The sequence below is a fragment of the Pocillopora damicornis genome, chromosome 7 (genome assembly GCF_964200805.1).
Source record: "Pocillopora damicornis chromosome 7, jaPocDami1.2, whole genome shotgun sequence".
Lineage (NCBI taxonomy): Eukaryota > Metazoa > Cnidaria > Anthozoa > Scleractinia > Pocilloporidae > Pocillopora > Pocillopora damicornis.
Genome location: NC_142676.1, coordinates 6,055,289 through 6,081,034, shown reverse-complemented (window position 1 = coordinate 6,081,034; position 25,746 = coordinate 6,055,289). Strand labels below are relative to the sequence as shown.

General features: G+C 37.1%; 3 protein-coding genes and 1 pseudogene across 3 annotated transcripts; 2 read left to right on the top strand and 2 right to left on the bottom strand.

Moving 5' to 3' along the window:
- Positions 1 to 30: 30 nt before the first annotated feature.
- On the top strand, positions 31 to 23,926 carry LOC113677850 (U3 small nucleolar RNA-associated protein 25 homolog). The gene is made up of 20 exons (XM_089212650.1): positions 31 to 177; positions 301 to 355; positions 1,715 to 1,963; positions 2,750 to 2,930; positions 3,847 to 3,947; positions 4,459 to 4,560; positions 5,281 to 5,338; positions 6,257 to 6,309; positions 6,936 to 7,021; positions 16,132 to 16,200; positions 16,717 to 16,831; positions 17,086 to 17,324; positions 17,762 to 17,858; positions 19,165 to 19,250; positions 19,707 to 19,791; positions 20,098 to 20,172; positions 20,833 to 20,904; positions 21,463 to 21,587; positions 22,103 to 22,201; positions 22,654 to 23,926. Exons 1-20 carry the CDS (start codon positions 50 to 52, stop codon positions 22,910 to 22,912), a joined length of 2,334 nt encoding a protein of 777 aa, XP_089068776.1. The 5' UTR covers positions 31 to 49; the 3' UTR covers positions 22,913 to 23,926.
- LOC149042261 (uncharacterized) lies at positions 7,479 to 9,753 on the bottom strand (annotated as a pseudogene).
- On the top strand, positions 11,083 to 13,786 carry LOC149042260 (uncharacterized). The gene is made up of 2 exons (XM_089212651.1): positions 11,083 to 12,601; positions 12,779 to 13,786. The coding sequence occupies exons 1-2, from the start codon at positions 11,199 to 11,201 to the stop codon at positions 13,521 to 13,523; spliced, it is 2,148 nt and encodes a 715-aa protein (XP_089068777.1). The 5' UTR covers positions 11,083 to 11,198; the 3' UTR covers positions 13,524 to 13,786.
- Positions 23,927 to 24,732, bottom strand: LOC149042259 (uncharacterized). Its single transcript, XM_089212282.1, has 2 exons — positions 24,605 to 24,732; positions 23,927 to 24,194 (listed from the first exon to the last, which is right to left on the bottom strand). The coding sequence occupies exons 1-2, from the start codon at positions 24,686 to 24,688 to the stop codon at positions 24,009 to 24,011; spliced, it is 270 nt and encodes an 89-aa protein (XP_089068408.1). The 5' UTR covers positions 24,689 to 24,732; the 3' UTR covers positions 23,927 to 24,008.
- Positions 24,733 to 25,746: the final 1,014 nt, after the last annotated feature.

Sequence of the window (25,746 nt, the reverse complement as noted above, 5' to 3'; positions counted from 1 at the left end):
GTCGAAAATTTTAAGTTAGTGCCCAGTGTTCCACTTGTTCATTTTCAAAATGGCGAAAGATAAAAAGAATAGACAACATAGGAAACAACGGCGGGTAAAGAACGATTTTAAAAAGAAATTGAAAGGCCAAAAGCGAAACCTTAGAGAGATTGAAGGATCACATTCGAACGATACAGAGTAGGTGTAATTGCAAGTTGTGTTTGAGTGCTGGATGACATGTTTATAATGCCCACGTGCAAATGCATTTTGTATTCTCAGTGATCTGACGGACGGATTTTGTTGTTTTTGTTTGTTCTTTAGACGTGACGATGGGATTCTTGTGAAGAAACCGAAGAAGGATTCTAGCACTACTGAGGTATTCTAGCATTTCTTCATGGTTTCGCTTAGTCGAGGGTTTTAAGTATAGTATACCTCGGTCGAATGCCATGCACTCTGTTTTGGATTGACTGGTAATAGTGGTCTTTGAGGATAGGTATCCACATTAGGCAGTAAAATTCGAGAGATTCTTCCATTTGAAGGTTTTTCATCGACAGTGTAAAGTTCCATAACATTTTGACGTCTTCTCTGATTTATAATTGAATTGTAATATCACAGCAACGTGGAATCCTCCATTCTGTAATAATCCATTGAATAGGGCCACCTTGCAAACTGTAGGTATCGTATGTCGCAGCTATTAAGCGGCTCTTTTGGGCTTAAGTTGCTGATTCAACCGTCAAAATGCTGTTCTTTCAAAGAGAAAATTCCCTCAAAGTTTCCACGATGTGTAGATCACACCTTTTGAGGTATTTTTGCAAGGAACAGTTTTATTTTTCATTACGCGTCAGTGGATGTCACTGAGATTATTTTGAGATGTTTACCGTCTTGTATTGTCAAGACAAGAACTGAATGAATAATATCTTTGGATCTACTGGGCATAATTTGCTGATTCAAACAATAAAATGTTCTTCTTTCAAAAAAATGTTTTTCCTCTTAGTTTTCCTGATGGGTGGATTACACCTACTAAGATAACAATGAGCCATCCTGAAATGATTGTGAAATGTATGTTGTCTTCTGTTGTCTTCTGTATGTAGTATATAAAAAAACAAGTGCAAGGGTTTGATCGCAGTATCCAAATATTGAGAAACAAATGAAAGCATGAGGCCACTTCCGCCAAGTGCTCTTATTTTTCTTGAGATGTTCGTATACCTCGATCAGACCCTAAGCACAAGTGTTTTAGATTGCTTCTCAAATTTTCCATATTAATTATCCCATAAATCATAACACTATTGTTACGTTATTTCATTGGTTGAATAATTTTGGATATCATTATTAGCTACCATTCATCAGTGGTCTCTTTGGAATTCAAAGTGTGTACTAAATTTACGTTAGTTTTGCTCATTTAGTTTATAGCTCTATGGTTAGTTGGAGCTTGATTATAACAGAAAGTATTGTAGTTAACTGTTTTCATGTCCCAAAAAGTGGTGAAGAGGAAAGTAAACTGCTATTAAGGAAAGTGTTCCCAAATCAACCATTAGTGCAGTTTTTCTTATTTGCATTTCATGCTATGCATAGATCTAGATATCTAATTAAAACACCTATCCAGATCACTAGTGATTTGGATATGCAATTTTATTGCATATCAGCCTCTTAAAGGAAAAATTATGCCAACTGACAATGCTTCTGGAAAAATTTGCAAACCATTCACTATGAACACTGTGCTGTTTTCCCAATATAGACTAATGAAATAGACAGTTCAGATAGTGAACAGGATGTTGGCAATCTCTATCTGGAGCTGGTCAACTCACTTGGTGCAGGTCCTGGATCATATGGAGAGGAGTTGAAAGAGAAATGGAAAGATGATGAGAGTGACAAAAATGATGAGGAAGAAATTGAAGAGGAAATGGTGCAAACTGAAAGTGAGGATGAAGTTAAGGAGGCCAATAAACAAGTGAATGGAGATGCAGAAGCTGTTCAAAAACTTCAGGTGTGCACTTCAAGACTTTATTTTCATAATTGGTATTTACACAATAATAACGATACTAATAATGATAATAGTGATGGTTGTTAAATATCGAGGAACCAATGATGGTTTTAAATGAGATGGATTAAACCAGATTTAAAAGAACAACATAACAAACACATTTATTATAACATGGCAGCTCTCCCAGTTGGGCTGCCTTTCAATGTGCGTGTGCGTAAGAAAACTGCAGGCCAAATACATTACAATGGTCTATTTACTATATCTTCATCACATAAAAATAACTCTTCACTTGTTAACATTCAATATACCCATGATAATAATATCCTAAAGGTAGATGCACATATATGTAATAATTAAAATTGAAAAACAAAATCCTTATTACTTAGTATTATTGATTGTCATGTACACTTAAGTTGCAAGTTTATTGAATTACAACCTGTTAATAATTGTTTCCTTACACTGCAGCAAAATTTACTATAGTCACTGATGATCCTCATTTTTTTAAATCAAAAACTAAAGCAGCTGTGTACTCAAAAGTTCATGACTCTTGAGGAGGGTTTAGTGCGGGTACAGAAGAAGATCTTAAATTACGGGAATTGGCATCATGCAATGAGAGATTGCTGGTAAGAAAGGTTCTCACAGGGATGCTTGATTTGGGGGGAAATTTTCAGGGGTGAATTGTTGCTTTTAAAACAATTCTATTTGTCTTAATTTTTTGGCTAACTTAAGAATTCTTGAAAAAAATGTTGGGAATGATGAAGTCAGTGAAGCTTAAATATTAAATTATAGGAAGATAATAAAGGTGATAATGTCAGCAAGGATGTTGATGATGATGAAAATGGCACTGATGAACCTGAAAACATGGCTGATGACTATAGAACCGAAGGTGCTGCAAGAGAAGAAATCGAAGATGGAGAGGAAAAAGATGAAAGCAGTGATACCGATGAAAGAGAAGGAAAAACATCAATAGGTATGTAATTGAATTGGTTTGTTTCCCGGCTAAAAAAAGTCTATTTCCACTACTGATTAAGAAAAAGTAGTATATTCTTATTTGACCCTTTAACTCCCAAGATCTGATTGTTAATTCTCTCCTTTAGCTGCTACATGTTTCGTTGAAAATTGGCTACAAGAATTTGGTGTTCAATCAAGAAAAATCTTGTATCTGATAAGTTTGAGTAATCTCACCACCTGTTTGCTGGATAATGTATGTATACTATAGGGAGGATTTACATGTTAATCACTTGCAGGAGTTAAAGGGTTAAGCAGCCTTGAAGACAGTAAGCTCTTTCCAGACCAGTATTCAAGTATAAATAAATACGAGGAAGGTTCTTGTAAGAATGAAGTACTTAATATGTACTGAGAAACAATCTGGTAACCTCCCCTCTCTCATCATTGGTTTGTTTTCTCACTTCAGGCTTTCCTCCTTTTTACCAAGCCAAAATAGTAGCATAATTATTGGATAGGAGTATTTAGCACTGACTGACAATGAAAAAACATGCAATACAGGCTAATAACATTGAGCTAATAGGAATGTTTCCTTAGTTAGCACCTAGTAGCTACCTCTGAATTGTGGTTAGGGACAATTTTAAATTGATAAGCTTCAAATGAGTCTCGCAACTTAAAGCTGGTGTTAGATAATGTGGCCTAATCCCTTACACCTTAACATCAGTATGCATATTCTCCATCCTGTTCTCTTTACATTTCCTAATGTGCTGAGAAGGAGAATTTGTTGAACAATCAAGGTTGCTTTAGTTGATGATCATTTCCTTTATTCTCATGACCTTAATGTGTGATTCAAGGGTGATATTGTAAGGAGAAATTAGATGTTAATCACTCTGAGGGGTCAAAGGGTTAATATTTAGAACCAATCGTGCATTCCTCTTTAGGATCCCAAGACCCATTTACAGTGCATTTTGAACAAGATCTTTCTGAAACAACAGAGAAGCAACTCAGTGATCTCAGAACTTGGAAACAGACAACAAGAAAAGTGAGTAGTGTTTACATAGATATCTCTGTGATAAGCTGTTTTAATCAGGAAATGGCATTTAAAGAAACATTTGGCTTTCAGTTATGTGATTTGATATTGATATATTATGTCTTTGATATTCTCTCATAGGAGTTGCAGAATAAGACGAAATAAAAAAAAACCCCTAATTAACCTGCTGATAGACTGGTAGACTCCCATTACAGATTGCCTTGTACTTCCCTGTGAAACACAAGGAGAATTTGGTCTTGCATTTAAATTATCTGAAGGTTTTATTTCAGGCACCATTTCCTTTGCAAGTGTTACCAAAGCGCAACTGGCTATTTTAAACTGACTTATAAAAGTACCATTTATCCTCAATATTTAATTTTGTGAGGGGGGAGGGGGGTAGGGTAGGGATCTTTGGCCATCTGCAAATTTGGGACTGTTGGATTTATCATAATAAAAAAATTATCAGACAAAACCATCATCCAATTCTCCAATTCTGATGTGCAATTCTTTCATTTCTTTTTAGATTCCTTTATTTGGTAATGTTACAGAAATTATTCCAGGAGCTGAAGGCTTACCCACATTACATACAAACACAGAAAAGGAAATTACATTTGCTGATTTGAAGGTAATTTAATATTATTTTGGCATCTCTGTTGTATTTTTTTTTATGTATGTAAGTTACATCCTTTTAATTGATAGGTATGTACATTCCTGTCACCAGTTTGAGTTGGATGATTTATTGGTTTTTTTGGGGAGAAATTTCATGACAAGACTTTAATTTAAGGGGTTTACTGGTAACACAGGTATTAAGCGACACCACATTAAGCGGTTGCCCTGTATTAACCCTTTACAACCCAAGATCAGTTTCTATATTCTCCACACTGTTTTCTATACATTTCCTAAGGTGCTGACAAAGAGATTTTGTTTGACAACCAAGAGCTCCTGTACTTATTGATCATTTCCATTATTCTCATGACCTTTAATGTTTGATTCAGGGTGATACTATAAGGAGAAAATAAATACTAGTCAGCCTTAGGGGTTAAAGGGTTAAGCATTCGGTTGTCAGAGTCCCAAATTTTATCCCCCTTAGTTGCTGTAATTTTCATTTCTCATAAGGGGTTACCTCTATTTAGTGGTTGTGGTCTTCCTTTACTGGGTCCCAACCGCCTGTTTGTGTAGTCTTTTCTTCATAATACCCCTAATCTATAAGACCTTATGAAGCAGTTAACCAGTATTTAGTGGTTGCCTCGCCATTCCCTTCAGATGACTGCTTAATGCAGATTCAACTGTAGTTTTAATTGTTAATTATAGCCGCCTTAGCTACAAACCTTATTTACTTTTCCAGATAAAGTCAAGACTTGCTCATGCATGGCAGGCAATCAATCAAATACCTAACTCTGAAGGTACACCATTTCTACTATATTTTGTTTCACTATATTTTATCTTTTACTAGTATTGTGCATGAAACCTCTGAGCTCATAGTTACCAATCATTAATGATAATTTAGTGAGCTACAATAAGTGATATTTCTACCATTATGAATATCTCCTTGTAACCATATGAGACCTCTTTGTTTCCATCCTGTTGAGGGGAACTTTACTCAAGAGGTATGGTCGTGAGAGACTGCGGTTGACTATAACATATATTATAGCTTTAATCTGCATAATTTTTGAGTTGTAGATGTGGAAAGGATGGGGGGGGGGCGGGGGGGGCAAAGTTCTACTTGAAAATTCTTACATTTTTCCTGTGGTAAAAGGTACTAGAAGCAAATTTTCTTTGAAGGATACAGTACCGCTCACATATATGTAAACGAAAAATGCAAATTAAACATGCCAAAAATCACGTGCAACTATGAATAAAAAAAATCGTGCTCATCAAAAAATCACACGTGCATGCATGAAAATACTACATGGCTACCAATGACAAGCAAACTTGTTCATTGCAATCGCAGTTCAAACCGACCTTCCTAATATGCTAGCTCCGCTTTCAGGCTTGGCTAAATCTATATATATTATGCTATTACCAATGCGACTTCGTAATCGGAATATATAAATGATTTATCATTTTCCAATGGAATTCATTTATAAAAATAGCTATTTCTAACTCTGTATATAGAGACATCCATCGCAACGGTTTGGGAATTTGTTCAAGATAAATTTATTCTTAGTGTAGCTTTAAAAAGGCCTAGAAGCTCTTTATTAGTTAAATTTGTATTATCACTCTCTTTTTAAGACTGTTCAGTATTTAATACAAAGAGATTGCTCTTAGTTTATGTGAATTTTTTAAATAATTTGATTTTAAAGTTAGAGTTCTTTTATCAGGGTTGTTTACTCCACTTCAGCAAGATCTTTTTTACCATATCCATTCATACAAGGTTAGTGAAAGGCATGTAAAAATATTATATCTGGTGCAGAATATTTTGGATTTGAGCTTCAGAGTAATTTAAAAAAATTCTTTGCCCTTTTTAGTTGATTTTTCATTTTTTCTTTCAAGAAACGACAAAAAAATTACTTTGACCCAACCTATATTCTATCAGAATGGGAAAGTACCGGTAATACATGGACTGTAGTTTAGCTGATGAACAAATTGAGATGTCATTATTCTGTATCTGGTGATTTAAAAGTTACACAAGATTTAAAAGTGTTTGCATATATTGTGTCAGCTCTGCTCCTAGGGTGCTTTTCACTTTCTGATTTGCCTTTTTTTCTGATCAATAGATGCACTGTACATAACAAAATGAGATTATAGATAAAGCTCTGGTGCAAAACAACGAAAAGTTGTCATAAATTTGACCTGGAAATACTATTATCATGATACTAATAAAAATTTTGGCATAAAATGCCAATCAGCATTAGAACCCCCTTTTTCATTGTATATTTTTTGTAAGAGAATGGAAACATGGAACACTTGTAGCAGGTTTCTCAGGGGAAGGAGCCTCAGCGTACATGTGAGAGAATTCTTGAGCTTTTTACTCTTCTGACGAGTTCTTCCTTCATATAGGATGTTTACTACTCAAGCCGCACCTTCCAGAATGGTGATGAAATAAGAAGGATGTATTGTCTACATGCTGTTAATCACATCTTGAAGTAAGAATAGAAATATTTTTAATACCTAATTTTCAGTTGGGTAACACTTCATAAAAAGTAGTTCGTGTAGTGTGATCGTCCGGGTGAGTGTAGTTCTGAAAAGAACTGTTTTTGGTGACTGACGTTTCGACTACCTGTGTGGTAGTCATCTTCAGAGTCAAGTGAAGAGTAGTTGTCAGTCGATGATGTTATAAAGTCTGGTCTGTTGAACGTGATTGGTCTGTTTAGCCGTGATGTGATTGGCTGGAAGACTCGTGTAGAGTTTGTTAACAGTCATTGGTCGGTTTCGATCCGTCTGTTGTTAGTCGGTCTGTTTGTCGGTTTGTTCACGTCGTTAATGAGTCGTTTGTAAGGTGCTGGTAATTGTTGACATCTGTTGAGAGGCGTCTGTTCTAAGTTAGTAAACCAGCTTTCCAGAGTCAGTCGTTGAAAATAGTTTGTACTGTAGGTTAGGAATTTAGCAGAGTTCCAGTCGATTCTGTGATTAGTTTGTCGGTGATGTTCAGAAATGTGATTGTTTACATCGCCGTTTCTAGTTGCTCGTTTGTGTTCAGTTAGTCGCGTGTTAAGGTTTCTACCAGTCTCACCAATGTAGGAGGCCTGGCAGTCGGAGCATTCGATCTTATAAATCGCTCCCTGTCTGTTGTTGGGTTCGTCTTTGTCTTTAACGTTGGTCAGCAAATGTCGTAAAGTAGTAATAGGCCTGTGAGCTACGCGAATGTTGTAAGGTTGTAAGATCCGCGCGATAGCCTCAGAAGTGCCTTTGATGTAGGGTATAGCAGCTGTAGTCGTGACAGATGTGGAGTCCCTGTTAGTTTCTGTAGTGTCGGTCGCCCTGTAAGTGTTTCGTCTAATGAAGTCAGTGTTGTAGTTGTTTTTGTCAAAAACACGGTCAAGGTACTTGTTTTCGTCAGATAAACTGTCCGGTGTGTTGCAAACAAGTTGCGCTCGTCTTGTCAATGTCTTGATAGTCGTAGCTTTGTGGGAAGTCGGGTTGTATGATGATTCGTCAAGAAGTCTGTCGGTATGCGTCGGTTTTCTGTATATTGTTGTTCGTAGTTCGTTGTTGTTTCGGCCTACCAAACAGTCGAGAAAAGGAAGCTTGCCGTCTTCTTCGATCTCCCTGGTAAACTGAATGTCGGTGTTTTGTTCGTTAAGGTGATTGTAAAAAGTGTCAATTTCGTCTTTGTGTACGGCGGTAAATGTGTCGTCAACGTAGCGCAACCAAAGCGGTATGGTTTGTCAGCAAGTTGCAAGGGCGCGTTCCTCGATGTTTTGCATCACAATTTCTGCGACAACAACGGAGATCGGCGACCCCATAGCTGTTCCGTGCAACTGCTTGTAGTGTTTCCCGTTGTACTGAAAGTAAGTCGATGTAAGGCAGAGGTTAAGTAGGTCCATAATGTCTTCTGTCGGTAATGGTAGTGCATCAGTAGACTGTTGGATGGCGGTTTCAGTACACTGTAGAGCCAATTGAAGTGGAATACTGGTGAACAGTGATTTCACATCAAAAGACACAAGTTTGTAGTCGTCAGGTATCTGTACGTCTTTGATAGCGTCAATAAAGTTCTCAGTTGATTGTAGTTTACGTCTCGATTTGTCAGTCAGTGGTTGCAGTATCGTCGTAAGGTATTTCGACAGTTGGTACGTCGGGGACCCACAGAATGAGACTATAGGTCGCATAGGTATCCCAGGTTTGTGTAGTTTCGGTAGTCCGTAAAGTTTAGGTGGTTGTGGTACAGAGCACCTCAGTCGGTAGTAGCGTTGAGTGTCAAAGGCTACATCATCACACTACACGAACTACTGATACTCCTGGGTTCAAACCATTTACTTTACTTCATAAAAAGATGCTGCAATTTCAATGGAACCATGTAAATAAAGGAGTGTAACAATGACATAAACTTCATTCTGAATCAGCAGAAAAAAGTTAGTTACTAGTTTTTTTTTTGCAATTTTTTAAAGAGGGGAAAGATGGAGACTTGAAGGATAGCAAAACTTTTCTTGGAGGGATCAAGCATAAAGTGTTTTATTACTAAACCTTCCAAGGATGATTAACTGTTGAATATGCCTTCAAGCAATTATACAAATGCGGGTTTCTTTCTCTGATAGCAAATATCTGAGAAATACATCATAAAATTTTAAAATACAAAATAGATCCAACCAATCAAATGAAAGGTCTTTTTTCTCTGATATTAAGGGAGAAAAAACCAAATATATTTTCCAATTTAACCATTTTTGAGCTGCCTTCAACTGGCTGACGTTACTTACTTGAGGTACCAAACCTCCCTGCCTATAGCTTAAACCATGTGCTGATCATTGATTGCATCCAATTCAATGCGTCCTGCAATGGAGAAAATCAAGGACGCATGTAAATGTGTGGTAGGCCATGTGATCATAGGCTGGCCAATCACAATTAATACAAAAGGAGCAAGGGAAAATTGCAGCTGTATAACAGTCATAGTTACCTTAAATGATAATAGCTCATATATGTTATTAGTAATATTATTTTTCTTATCATAATAATATTGTTATCAGTCATGGATGATCATTCAAATAACTTTATGAACTGAAAAGTTTAGGACAATAGTGCGCTTAATAAGGTTTCACTAAGAAAGCAAAAGCTACATTACAAACATGCATTGCTTTTATTATAAGCAGTTGCATAACCCTTTAAGCCCTAAGAGTGACCAGCATTTAATTTCTCCTTACAATAATACCCCTGAATCACACATTACGGTCGCAAGATTGAAGGAAATGATCACCAACTAAAGAAGCTCTTGATTGTTAGACAAATTCTCCTTGTCAGCGCCTTAAGAAATGTACAGAGAACAGTATGGAGAATTTGCTTACTGATGTTAGGGTGCAAAGGGTCAACCTAATTTGTACCCCTTAGGAAGTACTTTTTGTCTGTCTATTTCACCTGAAGTTATAGGAATCAAATGAATGCGTTATGCAAAAAAAAACAAACAAACTTGTAGATGTGCAAAATCTGTTGGAAAGTGAGTTTGTGTTATAATGTAAATTTGAGTGACCACCGAAAAATATGTCTCCATTGCATCTTTGATGGAAAATACGTGGAGCCATAAAGTGCTTAAAGTGGGCAAATATGGCTCTTGGAGATTTAGATCAAGCAAGTGTCTGTACAAAATTCAAAGCTGAATAGAAACAACCTAATAAAACTGATGCAATTTTAGCACACCTTACTTAGAGGGTTGAGATTCTAAAGATTGGTGTAAAAATCGACTTGACTTTAGGGCAATTTTACAAGAAAAAACTCTCGCAGACTAAAAAAAAAGGAGAAAAAGCTACTGTTCATTGAATTATGTCCAAGTGAAGAACACTGTTTGATGTCATTGTTCACGATACTATTCAGATCGATTTAGAAGTGATTCCTGGAAAACTCCACGTCAGACGTAGACTCCCGCTTTAAATCTGACATAAACATTAATTGCACATTGAGAGCGAGTTTAATGGCTGTGGTTCCGTCGATCGCAAAGTACTGGCGAGTGAAACAACCTATGAAAAATGCTTAAGAATCTGCTTCCGACTGCGGTCACTTCAAGATCGTATTCTATTCCATCCTATTGGTGTGCAGCCACTGCGAGCCACTGAGCTCGGAAAATAAACTTTAGAGGGGTGAGATATCAGGGCCATCGAAGAGACTTCGTTTTGTAAAGCTTTTGGGCAAGGAAGGTTGTGTTTTATCGATAGAGTCTACTCGCGGTATCACGTTATCACCTAGAAAGCTTTGGGCAATGGATAACTCTTCTCCTCTCGAGCGAGAGGACCAAGGGTCGACCCTCAACGGTAACAAGTTTTGTTTTGTTTCCTTTTTTTACTTCCTTTTTCTTTCAATTCCTCTCTTTATTTACCTTCTCACTCAAAAATAATTTTTTTGTACTACCATTTCTAGCACAGTAATCGGCGTTCAAGAAGTTCATGCACGTAGTCTTAAAATTTGCTCATCTCAGATCTCAGCTGTCATTTGAGTCTGCTTTAGTTGAGGGAGGATGGATGGATTGAGTGAATTTAGGGTATATTGATCAAAAACTGGAGAGCCCGCCCAGCTCCTCCATCCTCCCCTCAGACCTCTCACGGACAACAAAGCTAAAGTGAACATCCAAAATCAAAAGCGGAAGTAAATTCACTTGACTCCTGCTAGGCAGCCGTTACCAAGATGTTGTCTGTGATTTTTCCCGTTTTCATTTTTCTGGGAAATGTTAACAAAGTCTATTCGCCGACAGATCATATACATTGCGAGTGGTTCTGTACGATTGCGGCTAAAAGTCCCCTAACCGCTTCTAAGATGGAGATGTGGTTCAACGTAAGCAAGCGTATCGATCAAAAGTGCGTGGCTAACACGTTATACCGCAGCTTACAAAACACGACCACAACGGGTTACGTCTTCGTTTTACTTTCACGTAAAGAACGTGATTACCATGACGGATTCAGTTTTATGCCGTTTGATGCCATGACAGCTTTGGAACACGTGTTTCAGACAGAGCAAATGAACAATGCAGCCATGAAGAATGTCTCCTGTCTTCTACAACCCATGGCAAACCGAGCCGAAATGACTGTTTCAAATGGACTCAATGCTCTAAACTCGCTTCGTTTCTACATTTCTTTTGACAACCAAAGTTGGAATATACCTTTCGCTGGTTACGTCCATTTGGAGGGTAACTACCATATTTCTGTCGGTTTTTCGAATGGGAACGTGTCAGAGGATTACGAACTTACGTTGACTACCGTGTACCGTGTTTTGAGCCTGCTGATTCGGATAGTGTATGTCATATACTTTCCTCTATGCCTAACTCTTTTCTGCCACACTCTAGAAAAAATAAAAATTAAAAATAACAACGGAAGAGAGCCTGAGAATTGTAGACAAGGGCCTACAGAGGAACATTACCTTGGACCCTCTGCAGGGAAACATCGGTATGAGAAAGTAGAAACGGCTGCTGCTTCCCAGAGAGTCACTAACTCTGGAACTGAAAGCGAGATGAATGATGATGTTGATGTGATTGACGTTGATGGACCAGCTAGCCCTGTAGGTATAAGAAACTTTTTTTCAAATAAAGTCTTCTTGAACAAGGCAAATAGCAACGAAAAACAGCAGAAAAAAGTATGTTATCGTATGGTTCAATTTGTGATATTGATCATGTTTCCATTAAGTATTTTGCTATGGGTTGATGCTTTTGTCTTTTTGATACCAAGACTGTTCTCTCAAGGTTTCACCAATCTGCCGTCTCCATACTTGACTAAATTAGTGTTTACCTTTGCCTTCAAAATAGAACCAGGCTTCCTTGGATTTCTTTTTGCTTATGTCTTGCTAGTGTTATCTGTGTGCTCTGAGCCATCTTCCTTAACCATATATCCCAGTTTCATTCGTAGGAAGCATATAGTTTGCTTTTGTAAAACTTTGTTTATTTCCACCAACCAATGGTCTATTTGTGATGAGTGCAAGGAAATAAAAGCATTAGAGGTTAGCAATATTCCAGATAAAATTCAACAGTATTTCCAATCATTTGGTTGGGAAACTTTGAAGAGAAACTGGAAAGATTTTTATGGAAATCCGGTCAAAAAATCATCCTCAGGGAACCAGGAATATTCACCTGTAACTTTTGAAGAAAGTTCTTCAACAAATCAAGTAAAAGCTTTTCCCTTTTTAAGAGGGGTAGTTAAATCAATAAATCAAGAAAAAATTTTTTCCTTTTTAAGAGGGGTAGTTAAATCAATAAATCGAGAAAATTTTTTTTCCTTTTTAAGATGGGTAGGCAAATTACTCCTGGTCGGTATTATGACTCTTGTAGACTGGGTCATTTCAAAACCAATTGTTTCTCTTTGTCTTGGAGGTTGCTTGTTTACAGTTGCCTGGTTTGAGAATAAGTGGACAAAAGCACTATTTCTCTTTGGAAAGTTTGCTCTTATTTGTTGTTCAATTGCCTGGGTGGCATATATTTCATATTGCTGCTCCTTATCACTACAAATTGCTATCGAAAGTTTGTTAATCAGTGGTATGAAATATCCTATTGAAACTTTGTCGTCTGTGATCATATGTGTACTTACTTGGCATTACATTTGGATGTTGTACAGCTTCTTTACGAACAATTATTTTGGCCTTTTAGGCAAGTTGTTTGATATCTGTAGAGAGCATCATTGCAATGAAATGAAAGATTACACAATAGGATACAAAATGTACATTCCTAAGAAACTCTTTGATTGTGCATGTGACAAATTTGAGCCTGTGACTGAAAATTTAAAAAAGTTAGGTCTGCGCTTACTTTTATACACAATTTGTCTTTTCCTTTTATTTTCATTTGTTTATGGGACTAAGTATCCAAAAAATGTTGTTCTCCCTGCAACTTCAACATTCTTAATTGTTCTTCATCCTTTGTTATGGGATTTTCTAAGGAAAAGAGATGAAGAAAAGGGGCCTAAAAATTCTAGTAGGGAAGAGAAATTAAAAATTCTTGCAAAAGACTATTTTATGGGAAAAATTGATTAGGCTTCAACTAGTTTAACTAATCCCCTAAAATCTTACGCAACTTTTTGGCTAATTGTGTAACATGCAATTAACCCCTTCACATTTAAGATCTGAAAGACTTGGTAAGGTATAGCCTTTTATTTTATTGTTTACTATTAATGAGAAAAAGCAATATCCACCTCAACAACAATTTTTTTTAATTTGTGTGCTTAACATCATCAAGTCAGTTAAAGTATGGAAACAGTAATAAAATAAAGGAATTAGTTACATAGTTAACTCTATGATCTGAAGATCTGATTGTCAATTCTCCCCTACAGCTGCTACAAATTTCCTGGTAAATTAGTTTTGCAAATGTGATGATAGTAACTTCTACCAAATAAGTTTGAACAATCTTTGTGATTGTAAGTTTGCTGGATTGTGTAAGGATATTATGGGGAGAAATTACAAGGTAATCACATCAAGGAGTTAAAGGATTGAACTGTTAGTCAGAATGCAAGTACTGTGATTATGGTAATACCATCAGCATCAACCAATTGATTTAGATCTAAGTCTGGTGCAGAATTTGATATTATTTTAGTTAATATGATATCGATAAGTTTAGTGTGTCTTTGTTGTTTAACTTGAAGAAGCTGAACTGTGAACTCTTTCTAGTGTAGTTAACCTCTCTGTAACTGAGATGAGTTTGTAAATATGTTTGAGAAATAGTAAAAAAGTTGTGATAAATTAGAAAAAATAATTTAATGCAACTACTGTTTGTAATAGTTTACTTTTAGCATGCAACCCACTTAAAATAGCACTCAAGCAATCTGTGAATCCAAGTAATAAAATGTATTTATTTATGTATGTATGTTTGTTTGTTTTTGGTGTAAGCAACTTTTCTTTCTGTTTTTGTTTTGACTTTTTACAGTTTTGTTGCACTGTTGGGAGACAATAAGCACAAGACAGAATGAATTTAACATCAGCTTCAATCTTTTTCACAACATACCACACAATTTTGGGAGCATTGCGAGTGATGCTAAGCTTTTAAATCTGAAGTCAACCTCTACCCAACCCTGTTGAACTAAAATTCATTAAAATGAATGTGAATGATTTAAAATTTTCAAACAAATCAACAGAAAACTCATAGTTACCTGCAAAGAAGTCCCAATTACCTTTTTCCATTGAGGAAAAATATTGGTATACTTGGTTTTCCCCCTCTTTCTTTAACCCTTAATCCCAAAGGGTGATTAGCATCTAATTTCTCCTTACAATATCACCCCTGAATCACACATTAAGGTCACGAGAATGAAGAAAATGATCACCATCCAAACAAGCCCTTGATTGTTAAACAAATTCTCCTTGTCAGCATCATAGTGAATGTATAAAGAACAGTACAGAGAATTTGCAAATTGATATTAGGGTGTAAGGATTTAAAAAGTCCTCCTATTCTTAAGACTGAATGTGTTGCAAAGGACACTGTAATATTGATTCTACAACCCTGAGGCGAATTGATGAATGGGATAAACTGGTTAAGATACATTGTTTCGAGTATTTGTACCCATACCAAACACTTCTTGACTTATCCAAAGGGTAACAGCTCATTTTGTTTCCTAAGAATTCCAATGTCACCCATGGCGAGGCAGAGGATGAAGATTTGAGGCTGTTCTTGTGAAAGGAAGGAAAAAGTTATTCTAGACCTGCACTCCTCAGCAGTTGAATCCTTCTCAGTGTCAAAGCAAACATGTGTGGCCTGAGAAGGTAAAACTAGAGGAAGAAAAGAAGAACTGAAGACTTTCCTGTTGGCTCTTTCCATAATATCTCTCTTGAGATTCCCCTGTAAACTACATTGCAGAGAAACTTTATTTGGAAAGGAGTGAACACCTAATGTATAAAATAAGGAGCTGCAAAAGAGGCACTTTTGCCTCAAATGATATATATATATATATATATATATATATATATATATATATATATATATATATATATATATACATAAATCCCCTGATGAGTGGGCAACCACGAAACAAGTCTGTAGGGATGAACTAGTAGTTTATTTGTCTTTTTCCTCCCACAATATCTATATATATATATATATATATTTTTTTTTTTTTTTTTTTCATTTGCATCAGTTTGTGAACCACAGGTTGTGGTTTAAATCAGTGCAACCAGGTTAATTAGAGCACTAAGGGGGGGTAAGTTTCTAAAGACACTGTGGTGCTGCATCAGTGGGAGAGAATAACATGGTGATTTAGTATTATCAACTGAGTTAATAACGTAAATTGGTCCGTGTAAAGAGTTTAGAAGCTGACGTTTCGAGCGTTAGCCCTTCGTCAGTGCTAAAAAAGAAAATCGCTCTGTTGAAGGGCAAACGGTTGAAATATTAGCTTTTAAACTCTTTACGGTGGCCAATTTACATTATCAACTAACTTGATAATACTACATTACCTAATTAGTCCACTAATTTCAAAATGGTAGCAGCCACAGGTATTTGTCTGTCAGCTTACTCATTGGAATCCCCAAATGCTTTCGGTAGAAAGTTGTAATGAGTACTTTTAAATGGAAGAGATAAACATCATACGCTTTCTGAAGTACACTTCAGCAGTACATGGCAAGTCCTCAGTCTTGAAGTATTTTTGATATTGCCTGATAGGACGCGGTCAAGAGTGATGAAGAATACTGCAAAAATTGTTCAGTCCTGGAAAGACAAAAAAGAAATTGGGTAAGGAAGTAGTCATTTTACAAATAATTTCAGGGGAAAAAAAGCCTGTCTTCTTTCCAGCATATTATAGCTTTACTTCTTGCTGCAACATGACTACTAGGGTAAAAAGATGAAAGAAGTTTTGACGAAGGAGTAGGGAAGTATTGGAGCAGGGTAGCATCCCTCGATGAATAAACCTTTGTTAAGAACTCTCCCCCTTGCATGCTGATCACTCAGGACACCATGTTTAACTCCAATACTCCATGTAACCACCAAGGTGTTGCCAAATGTTCCTTGTGGCTTTGTAGATAATTAGTGTTGATTGAAAAAAAGGTGCAGATCTAAATTTTTTTTACTTGTAATTTTCTTGTGTCTCTTTTCTGTTTAATGGTTAGTTTTGCTATTTGTTGAACCCTGACTGTCTGTGTCAATCTCTAAAGTTGGGTGACTTGCTGTATTATCTGTTTCAGAACTGTTTTTCTCTGCTACTAAGAATTCAGACGTAACCTTTTTACTCAGTACTACTTCCTTTTGTAGTGAACTCCGTGATCAAGGACTTACAAGACCCAAGATTTTGATCCTAGTTCCTTTCCGTGATGCAGCGTTAAAGGTGGTGGAGGTTATCATGCACCTTATCTGTCCCGAGGAAGGTGTAAGTAAAACATTATTTTGTTTAATATTGCACAATATCAGGTAACTCGCTCCTCTCACTTTCTGTCAGGGAATAGATGGTAAGTAGTAGGTAATCAGATTTCAGAATTTGTGATAGAGTTCAAGGAGAGTAATGTTACAGTAAAAAGCAATAGACTACTCATGAAAAATACATGTACACCGTTTATATTACACTTCTACCGTACTGCAAGGCTGGTTGGAATACAGCAATTTTCTCTTGTCCTACTTTTGTAGGGTCAAGTTATGAACAAGAAACGATTCTACGAGGAGTTTGGGGAGACAGAGGACTCGAGCAGTTCAAAGGAAAACAGGCCAGAAGATTTTAAACAGATGTTTGCAGGGAACATTGATGACTGTTTTAGGATTGGAATTTCATTTATGAAAAAATGTTTGAAGTTGTATGCCAAGTTTTACTCGTCAGATATCATTGTAGCGTCGCCTCTTGGACTAAGGACAATCATTGGAAGTGCAGGGTATTTCTAAAATATTACTCACGTAAATACATACATACCAACTATCCTGTATTAGAAACAAACATCCTTGGTTCCTGTACAGTTTACTAGATCTCTCAAATAGGATCAAGTTTGGTTAATTTTTCCAGAAAGAGAGAAAATCAAGGAAATTTGATTTCCATTAGTTAAAAATGTTTTTTTTTCAAGGTTTTTAAGGATAGTTGTGTTTTTGTGCTTGATTTTCAATTTTGGACTATTTTAGTCCACCAGAGCAATTCCCAGTCTGTACCAAGAGACTGAGACAAACAAGTTTCAGTTATCTGTTGGATTTTGAAATCGACCATATGTTTTCAGACAAAATTGTACTCCACTCGATTTCAAATTCTATAGTAAATTTCACGATGTGCCACAACAAAAGTAAATTTGTTTATTTATGTATCATGCATATCAATTTACAGAGAGAAGTCCCATGAATATGATTTCCTTTCATCCATTGAAGTTATTATTGCTGATCAAACAGATGTCTTCCTCATGCAAAACTGGGAACATGTTCAGGTATGTATTTTGTTATATCAGCCTCTATAATGATTACGTTAGTTGAATCAGACCATTTTTGATGGCAACACTGGCTATGTTTGCAGATGACTCTAAATGTTATAAGGTTACTAACCACCATTCTGATTACTTGCATCTGCAGCAGGATTTAGACACGCTTTCAAATTGGTCTTTGCGAAATGAGTTGTTTTTTCAGCCTACTAAGTGCAGCAATTTGAGAATTTCTAGGAAGCGCCTTAGTCCTCCTTACAACTATGTTTTAAATGGTGTTAATGTGGAGGTTGTCACACGAATGACACCTCTTGGATAGATCACTTAGCAATGATTGTAGCTAAAGCTAATAGGATGCTTGGTTTTCGCAAAAGGAACTGCGCTGGTATTATTGGTAGTACGGTGCTTTTGCGTCTTTACTGCTCTTTAGTTCGCTCTCATTTTTGTTTTTGCTCTCAGTTATGGGCCCCTCAGTCAAGTACCAGCAATTTAATCCTTGTTGAAAACATACAAAGGAGAGCTACTCGTTTAATCAAGCTTAAGTTATTACCGCTAAGTTACTGGTTAGAATATCTTGACTTAGTTTTCTTTTTTAAGTGCCTTCATGGGCTTATAGATTTCACTCGTGAATTTAGTTATTATTTTTCTTTTCTAAAGGGCAACACGCGCTGTGCTTCATCAGGGCTGCATTTAAAGTTAAATGCCTGTCATACGTCTTCCTTTCGAGACTTTTACTTCAACAGAATAACTTTGATGTGGAACAGTTTACCTAAAAATTTCAAGGATTCAGACACTATAAGCTCTTTTAAAAGTAAACTCAAGTCGTTTTATTTTAATAGACTTTTGAATGCTTTTGATGGTGACAATTTTCGTTCTTTTAAATTAATTTGTCCTAAGTGTCGCCGTGCAAATACTTCTTCTGTCTGTACTTGTTAAGCTAAGTTAAGTTAAGTTGTTAATTTGTATACTTTAGAATGTTATGTGTGATTTAGATTATTTGAATTGTATTTTAGTCAGATCAGGGAAGGTATCTTTTTTCGGGATATTTCTTTCCGGGATATTTTTTACGGGGCTGGGTGTGGGTGTATTAACCAAGTAGGGGACTTATGTCCTATTGTTATGCACCTGTACTTGTACTTGTTCGAATCCATTAAATAAATAAATAAATGTCTTTTTGTCGTTTTACCAGTATAATTATGGAGGGAACATTGGCTTGTTTAGCAGAAGTGATTACTGCATATTACCTATGGAATTTTATCGGTTAGCCTCACTTTTGTTAAGTTAATCACATGTTGTACTTTTTTATCATTTGCAGCACGTCTTTGAGCATCTCCATCAGCAACCAAAAGACTCGCATGATGTTGACTTTTCTCGCGTCAGAATGTGGTGTCTGAATGGATGGTAAGTGCTAGGGCGTGGCAAAGGATCTAGACTGTGTGATGACCCCTTTCTCTGGTGTAAAAATCCTGGTATACTTGTACATTCTGAGTCAACACCTCTGAAACATTTGGCGCTCAAAATAAGTCAAGCAAATGTCAATAAAAATGTCAGGCAAAATGTGCAAAGTTTGTTTTTTGATCTTGTGAACTTGGAAGTTTGCCGAAAATTTTCCTTTAAACTTCCAGCCCCTTTGAGCAACTTTTAATTGTAAAGGACCTGGAGTTCTTTTAGCTCTTGATGTATAAATTGAAGAATTTGCATGGAAATATGTGGCTTTTTATAATCACCAAGGTCAGTTAGCACTAATCGCGTTGTTTTGCCTTTACTCTATAAAATGCCTTCTCCGGTTAAAATTTAGAGACAAATCAAGTAGTATTGTTCTATCTGTTTATAACATTGTACTAATTTTCTTTGCAGGTCGAAGTATTACAGACAGACCCTCATATTCAGCAGTTTCGTGTCACCTGAAATGAACTCTCTGTTTAACAGACAATGTTTCAATATCCTTTGTTTACAATAGAATATCTTTATGGATGACAAGCAGTAGTGATACACCCACATAGTTCTGTAAATAATAAACATAAATGTTTGTTATATTTCATTGTGAGTTAGATAATTGTCAAGACATTGTTTGTTGTCATGAACCTTTTTGCTGGCAATCTTTCTTTTTTTGTGTATGTGAGAGATTTATAATTTATATCATTGCATTCCCTCTTTTTTTTCGGGGGGGGTAGCTTTGATAAGTCACTAAAAGATATAAGAATTATCTAGTAAAACACATTTATTTTTCTTAATAAAGAAGTCACATTTTGCTGGTAAGGTGAAAGTTTGTTCAACTGATGTACCAGGTTCTATTTGTCAAGTGGCCGTCCAGGTTCCCCAGGTAAGCCCTGAAGAGAGATCTGGATACGAGATTACTCACAGATACAACGCTTCAGATTACGCATGGATGCGACGGTTCAGATCACGCATAGAAACAACGCTTCAGATTACGCATAGATACGAATCGTCAGATTATGCATAGATACAACGCTTCAGATTACGCACAGATACAACGCTTCAGATTATGCATAGATACGACGCGCCAGATCTCAGTTCAACCGCCCGTCACTAGCGTAAACTATCAATTGCGGTTCGCTAACAGTTTCTGCTTTAGATATGAGCCTTCCTCGCTCTCCAGGTCGAATTGTTGGACTTTGCTCCTGCCACTGGGGTGAACTAAAGTTTGCTATACCAAAGTTACGCAGTTAGATATCTAGTGGACAAAATTGCCATGTCCGTTGGCAAATATCTCGCAAATTTTCAGATAATTTTTGGGAAAGGCTATGTTACTGTTTGGGTTCTCAAAACGCACTCAGTTTCATGATTTCAAATATACTCTTCGTTGGTGGAGATAAAAATTCTTTGGTTTCTTGAGTATGCATACTCTTTAAGGGAACTTGCACACAAGGAAAACCTTGATACTTTTATATAAATTATGCTATTAACCTAAAAGTTTATGTAGGAGTTATTGAGTTTTAGTGATTTCTGTTTTTTATTCTAGACCTTCCATCGTTTTGACTGCTCAAATTTTTCAGAAGCCGCCAACAAGAGATTCCAAATCTTTATAGATAAGGTAAGACGAGTTCAACTGGCCACCTATTTGTTTCACCAGGAAGGACAATTCCTTCTTTCATTGTGGCTGTTTGGTGTCTCTACACTAATCGCAGCAGTTCTGATAAGCTCCCCTCTCTAATAAGACTCCCATCGAGACCTTCAAGTTTCTAACAAGCTTCCTTCCTTCCTCTCGTAGGTATTTAATAATAAGGGCTACGTGTCAGAAGATAACTGTTGATGCGCATTTTGTTCTTGTCTAATGATCCAGCACTCTCTAATAAGCTCCAGCTTCGCTTTGCCTTTTTTTTTTTTCACATAAACAGGCTTGTAGTTGATGAAACACAAGTTCAAGTCGTGTCCAAGCCCGAATCCACTTTTTTGTTCTCAATTTCAGGCTTTTCTTTCTGCAATTGCTTTAACTGTAGTTTACCTTTGATAATGAATTCGTCACACACTCAAAGTGGTCATTCTGCGTCAATTGATTCACGATTAAATGAAGTTTAAAAAAGGCTGTTGTACACAGCCTGCTATGCGAGTTCTAAGATAACCAATTCAACCTGTCAATCATCTTTTTCAGGTTTTACCCGATTTCAAGGGTTCCCTTATGGGCCACACAGCAATCTTTGTTCCATCGTACTTTGACTTTGTGCGTCTGCGAAATTACTTCAAACGTGAAGGCATAGACTGTGCGCAGATTTCAGAGTAAGTGCTTGTTTTGCACTAACTTTTCCTTATCTTGATATACCCCTGAAAGACTAAGATAGCCCCCCAGAGGGCCTTCCTATGCGTGTTTTCCATGAGTCATGTGGTCTGATCGTGTGGGTGAGAGTAGTCGCGAGACAGACTGTGGACAGTAGTAGTGACTAGCGTTTCGCCAACCCGAGTCAAACTCATTATCGGAATCAAAGATGAAGGCGCGCAGTATGCAGTCGAAACGTTACTTTCCACATCGGAAGTGACTACATCGTGAGACAAACATATACCTCATTGAAAGTATACAAATGTCCTGAATATGTCATTCATTTGTTTCCAGCAGTTGTTGACATTTGTTGAGTTTAGTTTTGCAGCTGATAAGTTGAGAGGTGGGCGCGGGTTTTCTACACCAATCACAGAGCGAATCAAATCAGATTCAAAGGGGTTTCGTGCCACTTTAGCCGCTTGATAAAAGAGTGCTTCAATGATCTTCAAAATAGTCAGTGTTAGCTTATTCCTACCAGATACTCACAACCGAAAGAGATACAGAGAGCCCGGACGCACTTTCAACAAGGAAAGAGACCGTTTCTTTTGTTTACGGAAAGATTCTACTTCTTCTACAGGTATACTAATGTAAAATCCCGCTCTATTAAAATCTTTCTCTGTTCTCATTTTGTTGTTTTCTTTACAGAGCGTGAGAATAAAAGGAGAGATTGCTTTTCGATTGAGGGTAGAGAAGCCAAAACTTACCTAAAACATGGTTTTCTCATTTTCTCATTCTCAGTTTCATCTCATTTTCTTTTCCACCCATTCGCTTCCTTTATTAAATTGTGAACAATAGTTAACCCATTAACCCCCAAGAGTGACTAGCATCTGTTTTCTCCTTACAATATCACCCTTGAATCAGTCTTGAAGGTCATGAAAATAAAGGAAACGGTCACCAACTTAAGAAGCTCTTGATTATTAAACAAATTCTCCTTGTCAGCACCTTGGGAAATGTATAGAGAACAGTGCGGAGAAAATACGTACTGATGTTAGGATGTAAAGGGTTAACACCGAAAACATTTTTTCCTAGGTATCGCATTCGAGGAGTCAGGAATATCATTTTCTACGAACTCCCGCACTACTCTACGTTCTACACGGAGATTCTAAATTTCATGGATACAAGGAGCAATCGGTTGAAGCCTCAGATGAATCCTGTTAATTGTACTGTGTTATACACAAAGTCTAATGCGCTGCGTCTGGCTAGAGTGGTGGGTTCGCGACGCTGTAGTCGCATGATCTCCTCTGAAAGCCAGGTTCATATGCTTGTTACTGGTGACGAGGATGATTGAATGGTTGCTCATGCGTGTTAGAGCGACGAACGAAAACACCTCAAGGGGCCAATAGAGCGCAATTTGAGAACAAGCAAGCATCTTGCTACACCCAATTGTACACGCGACCCAGACTGATCCCCACGTGATTCCAGATATAAGTGCAAGAGGGCTGCCCTAACGTACGGTGATTCGTGGTGAGGTAACACATTTGCAAATGCGAGCAGAAATGCTGTTTGGACTTGAGCAATGGCCCAAGATTGTACTATCATGGAGGAAGCTAATGCGATCATATTTCAGCAGACTCAGAAAATGAAATTATCAATATGCAACAAAATATTTTAATTCGAAACTTTTCCAGTGTTAAAAAACTTTACGCAAGTGTCTTGTCGTCTATAACGAAATACGAAAGTTCTTACGAATCTGTTTGTGTTAACTAACAGAACTTCGTGTGACGTTCCCTTCGAAACAAACATCTATCACCCATACGAACACTGGTACATCATCGAAGGTAACATTGCACAACTCGATCAAACGTTTAATCAGATAAACTAGTTTTACCATACAAACAATCGATTAATCATTAGTCAACGAGTCAGTCAATCATTCGATCGGTAGGTCAATGACTCACTGACTCAGTCAGTCAACCCCCATGCATCAATGAATCAATCAGTCAATCAAGCTATCAATTATTCAGTCACTTAGTCTCCAGTCACACAGTCAGGCAGGTAGTCGTTAAGTCAAGCAGTCGTTTAGTCAGTCAGTCGGTCATCCGGTTAGTTAGTTTGGTTGTCAAACGGCAGATCGCTCACTCAGTCAAGCAGTAAGTCGGTCGATTATTCCTTTTTTAGTCCGCACCTTATTCCTACGTAACCTCCCCCAGTTCAGGTACCAAGTGAGATAACGCACCAGCATTATATTCTAAACTTAAACAGGTAGCCTTACTAAATTAACGATGATGCAGAACAAAGACAAATCTAATCAATTCCCAACTCGATTGCTATTACAAATTTATTAAACGAATCACATGTTGCACCTAAGTCATACACTTGACTAAGCTGGCGGCCAAGATCCTTGTCAAACGTCTTCGGAGCAGAGAGGACTGAGGTCCAGGCACTTAAAACGTCATCCCATTGCTGAAAAATTCCGCTACGCACCAATCATTTAAATAAGAGGTGCCTCTAATTGTAACGTCAGGCCCGAAGGAGGGCAGAGATTTGTATCCCCAGCAAAGGCAACTTGAGCTGTAACCAGCTGTAACCTGCGATGCAAATGCTATGCAATCTTTCCATTTGGCTGAGCTCTTGCAAAACGTTTCTCATCGGTTTCTACATTGTGTTTTCCTGTGCGTGTCACTGGGGTAACCCGTTGCTATTTGCACTATTTCTGACCATGCGGGTCCTATAGGGCTAGCGGTTGTGGAAAGATGCTGGATTTCCAACTCGAGTCACAGATTTCTGCAGATCTGCTCTGTACTAAGATAATAATTAAGAAAACGAATTCGTTAACGACAAGAAGATAGGGGATTTGGGTCTCACAGAAGTGGTGCTAGTGTTGAGGTATCCCTCTTGTGATGATGTGGTTTTGGTCTCATTCTTTCCGACTCCTTCTTTTTTCCTTTCTAATCCCCAGTACTCCTCCGGGCTCAAATTCTCCCAGGCTTCTGTCCCCTGTCCACCACCGCAGCTATAACATGTAGAAGGTTTTGATTTACAGATTTGCACATTGGGAAATCTTACCGAGAATCGCGAATGACAACAAGAGTGAAGGAACAAGAATCAATCCAGTTTGAGCCATTATTCAGGGTCCTGTAAACAAACAAGAAAATAATTTCGAAATTTTGGTCGTTTTGAGCTTATCACTCTTGAAGTTCATGCTTGCAACGAAGGAAATGGGGTGACTTCCATTTCAGACATCATGATGCCGCCTGTGTGTCCAAGAGTCATGATTCATGTTCAAACGGTCATTATGTCTTAAGTCAGTTACAAAGTAATAATACCCGAAATGGCTTTTTACCAAGACTTCCTAAGCCCAGATCTGAATGGGGAAGACGTGGCACATCAAAGCTTTGAAACGATTGGGCTTCCCTGCCAAACGACTCAAAAATAACTATGCCTCTTGTGATTAAGTTTTAAATGAAATTCAAGTAAATTTTTGTGTGACTTGGCTAGAAAAGCAGGGAATTAAACATTGTCTTTCTAAATATCATTAAACTTCTTTGAGGGCTTTAACATTCCGTTATATCATCCATGGATTATGCTAAGAAAGCTGTGTCTCTCCTAAAATTTGTTTAGCGTGATTGCATGTTAGCTTAGCTACAAAGCCACATAAAGGAAGCGAGAGAAACTAAAGCAAATACTCTGTGCTCCGCGAAAGAATCTAATCTCAAAAGATAAAAAGTAAGAAATAGCTTTTTCAGGTTAACTGTAAAGTTAAATTCGCAAGATTGCCATGATCCAGTAAGTATACTAGTATAAGGGTATAAGAGTAAATGAGTGTTTCATCTTGGCAAGTCTGTAAACGGAACGAAATTTTTCCTGTCTTCATGAGTTTGGCAATCGACTGTTTACAAATCGTTTAAGAAACTTCTGGACATGGGGCAAAAAATTCTTATCTTATGCAATAATAGTAATGATGAAAAGACAGTCATCTGGAATAATTTTCTTTTACTTGGAGGATGGTTGAAGTTTAGAAATGGGCAAAGAATAACGATGTTTAGTCTCGTTCTATTATCATTATTTCGATCTTCTAGCGCTAGTTGCTTTTGGCAATGTCATTAAGGTCTAATTAACTTTTAATTCGATCCAGAAATTTTTAATTTGTTCCACGGACAGTTTGACACGAGCAGATTAGTT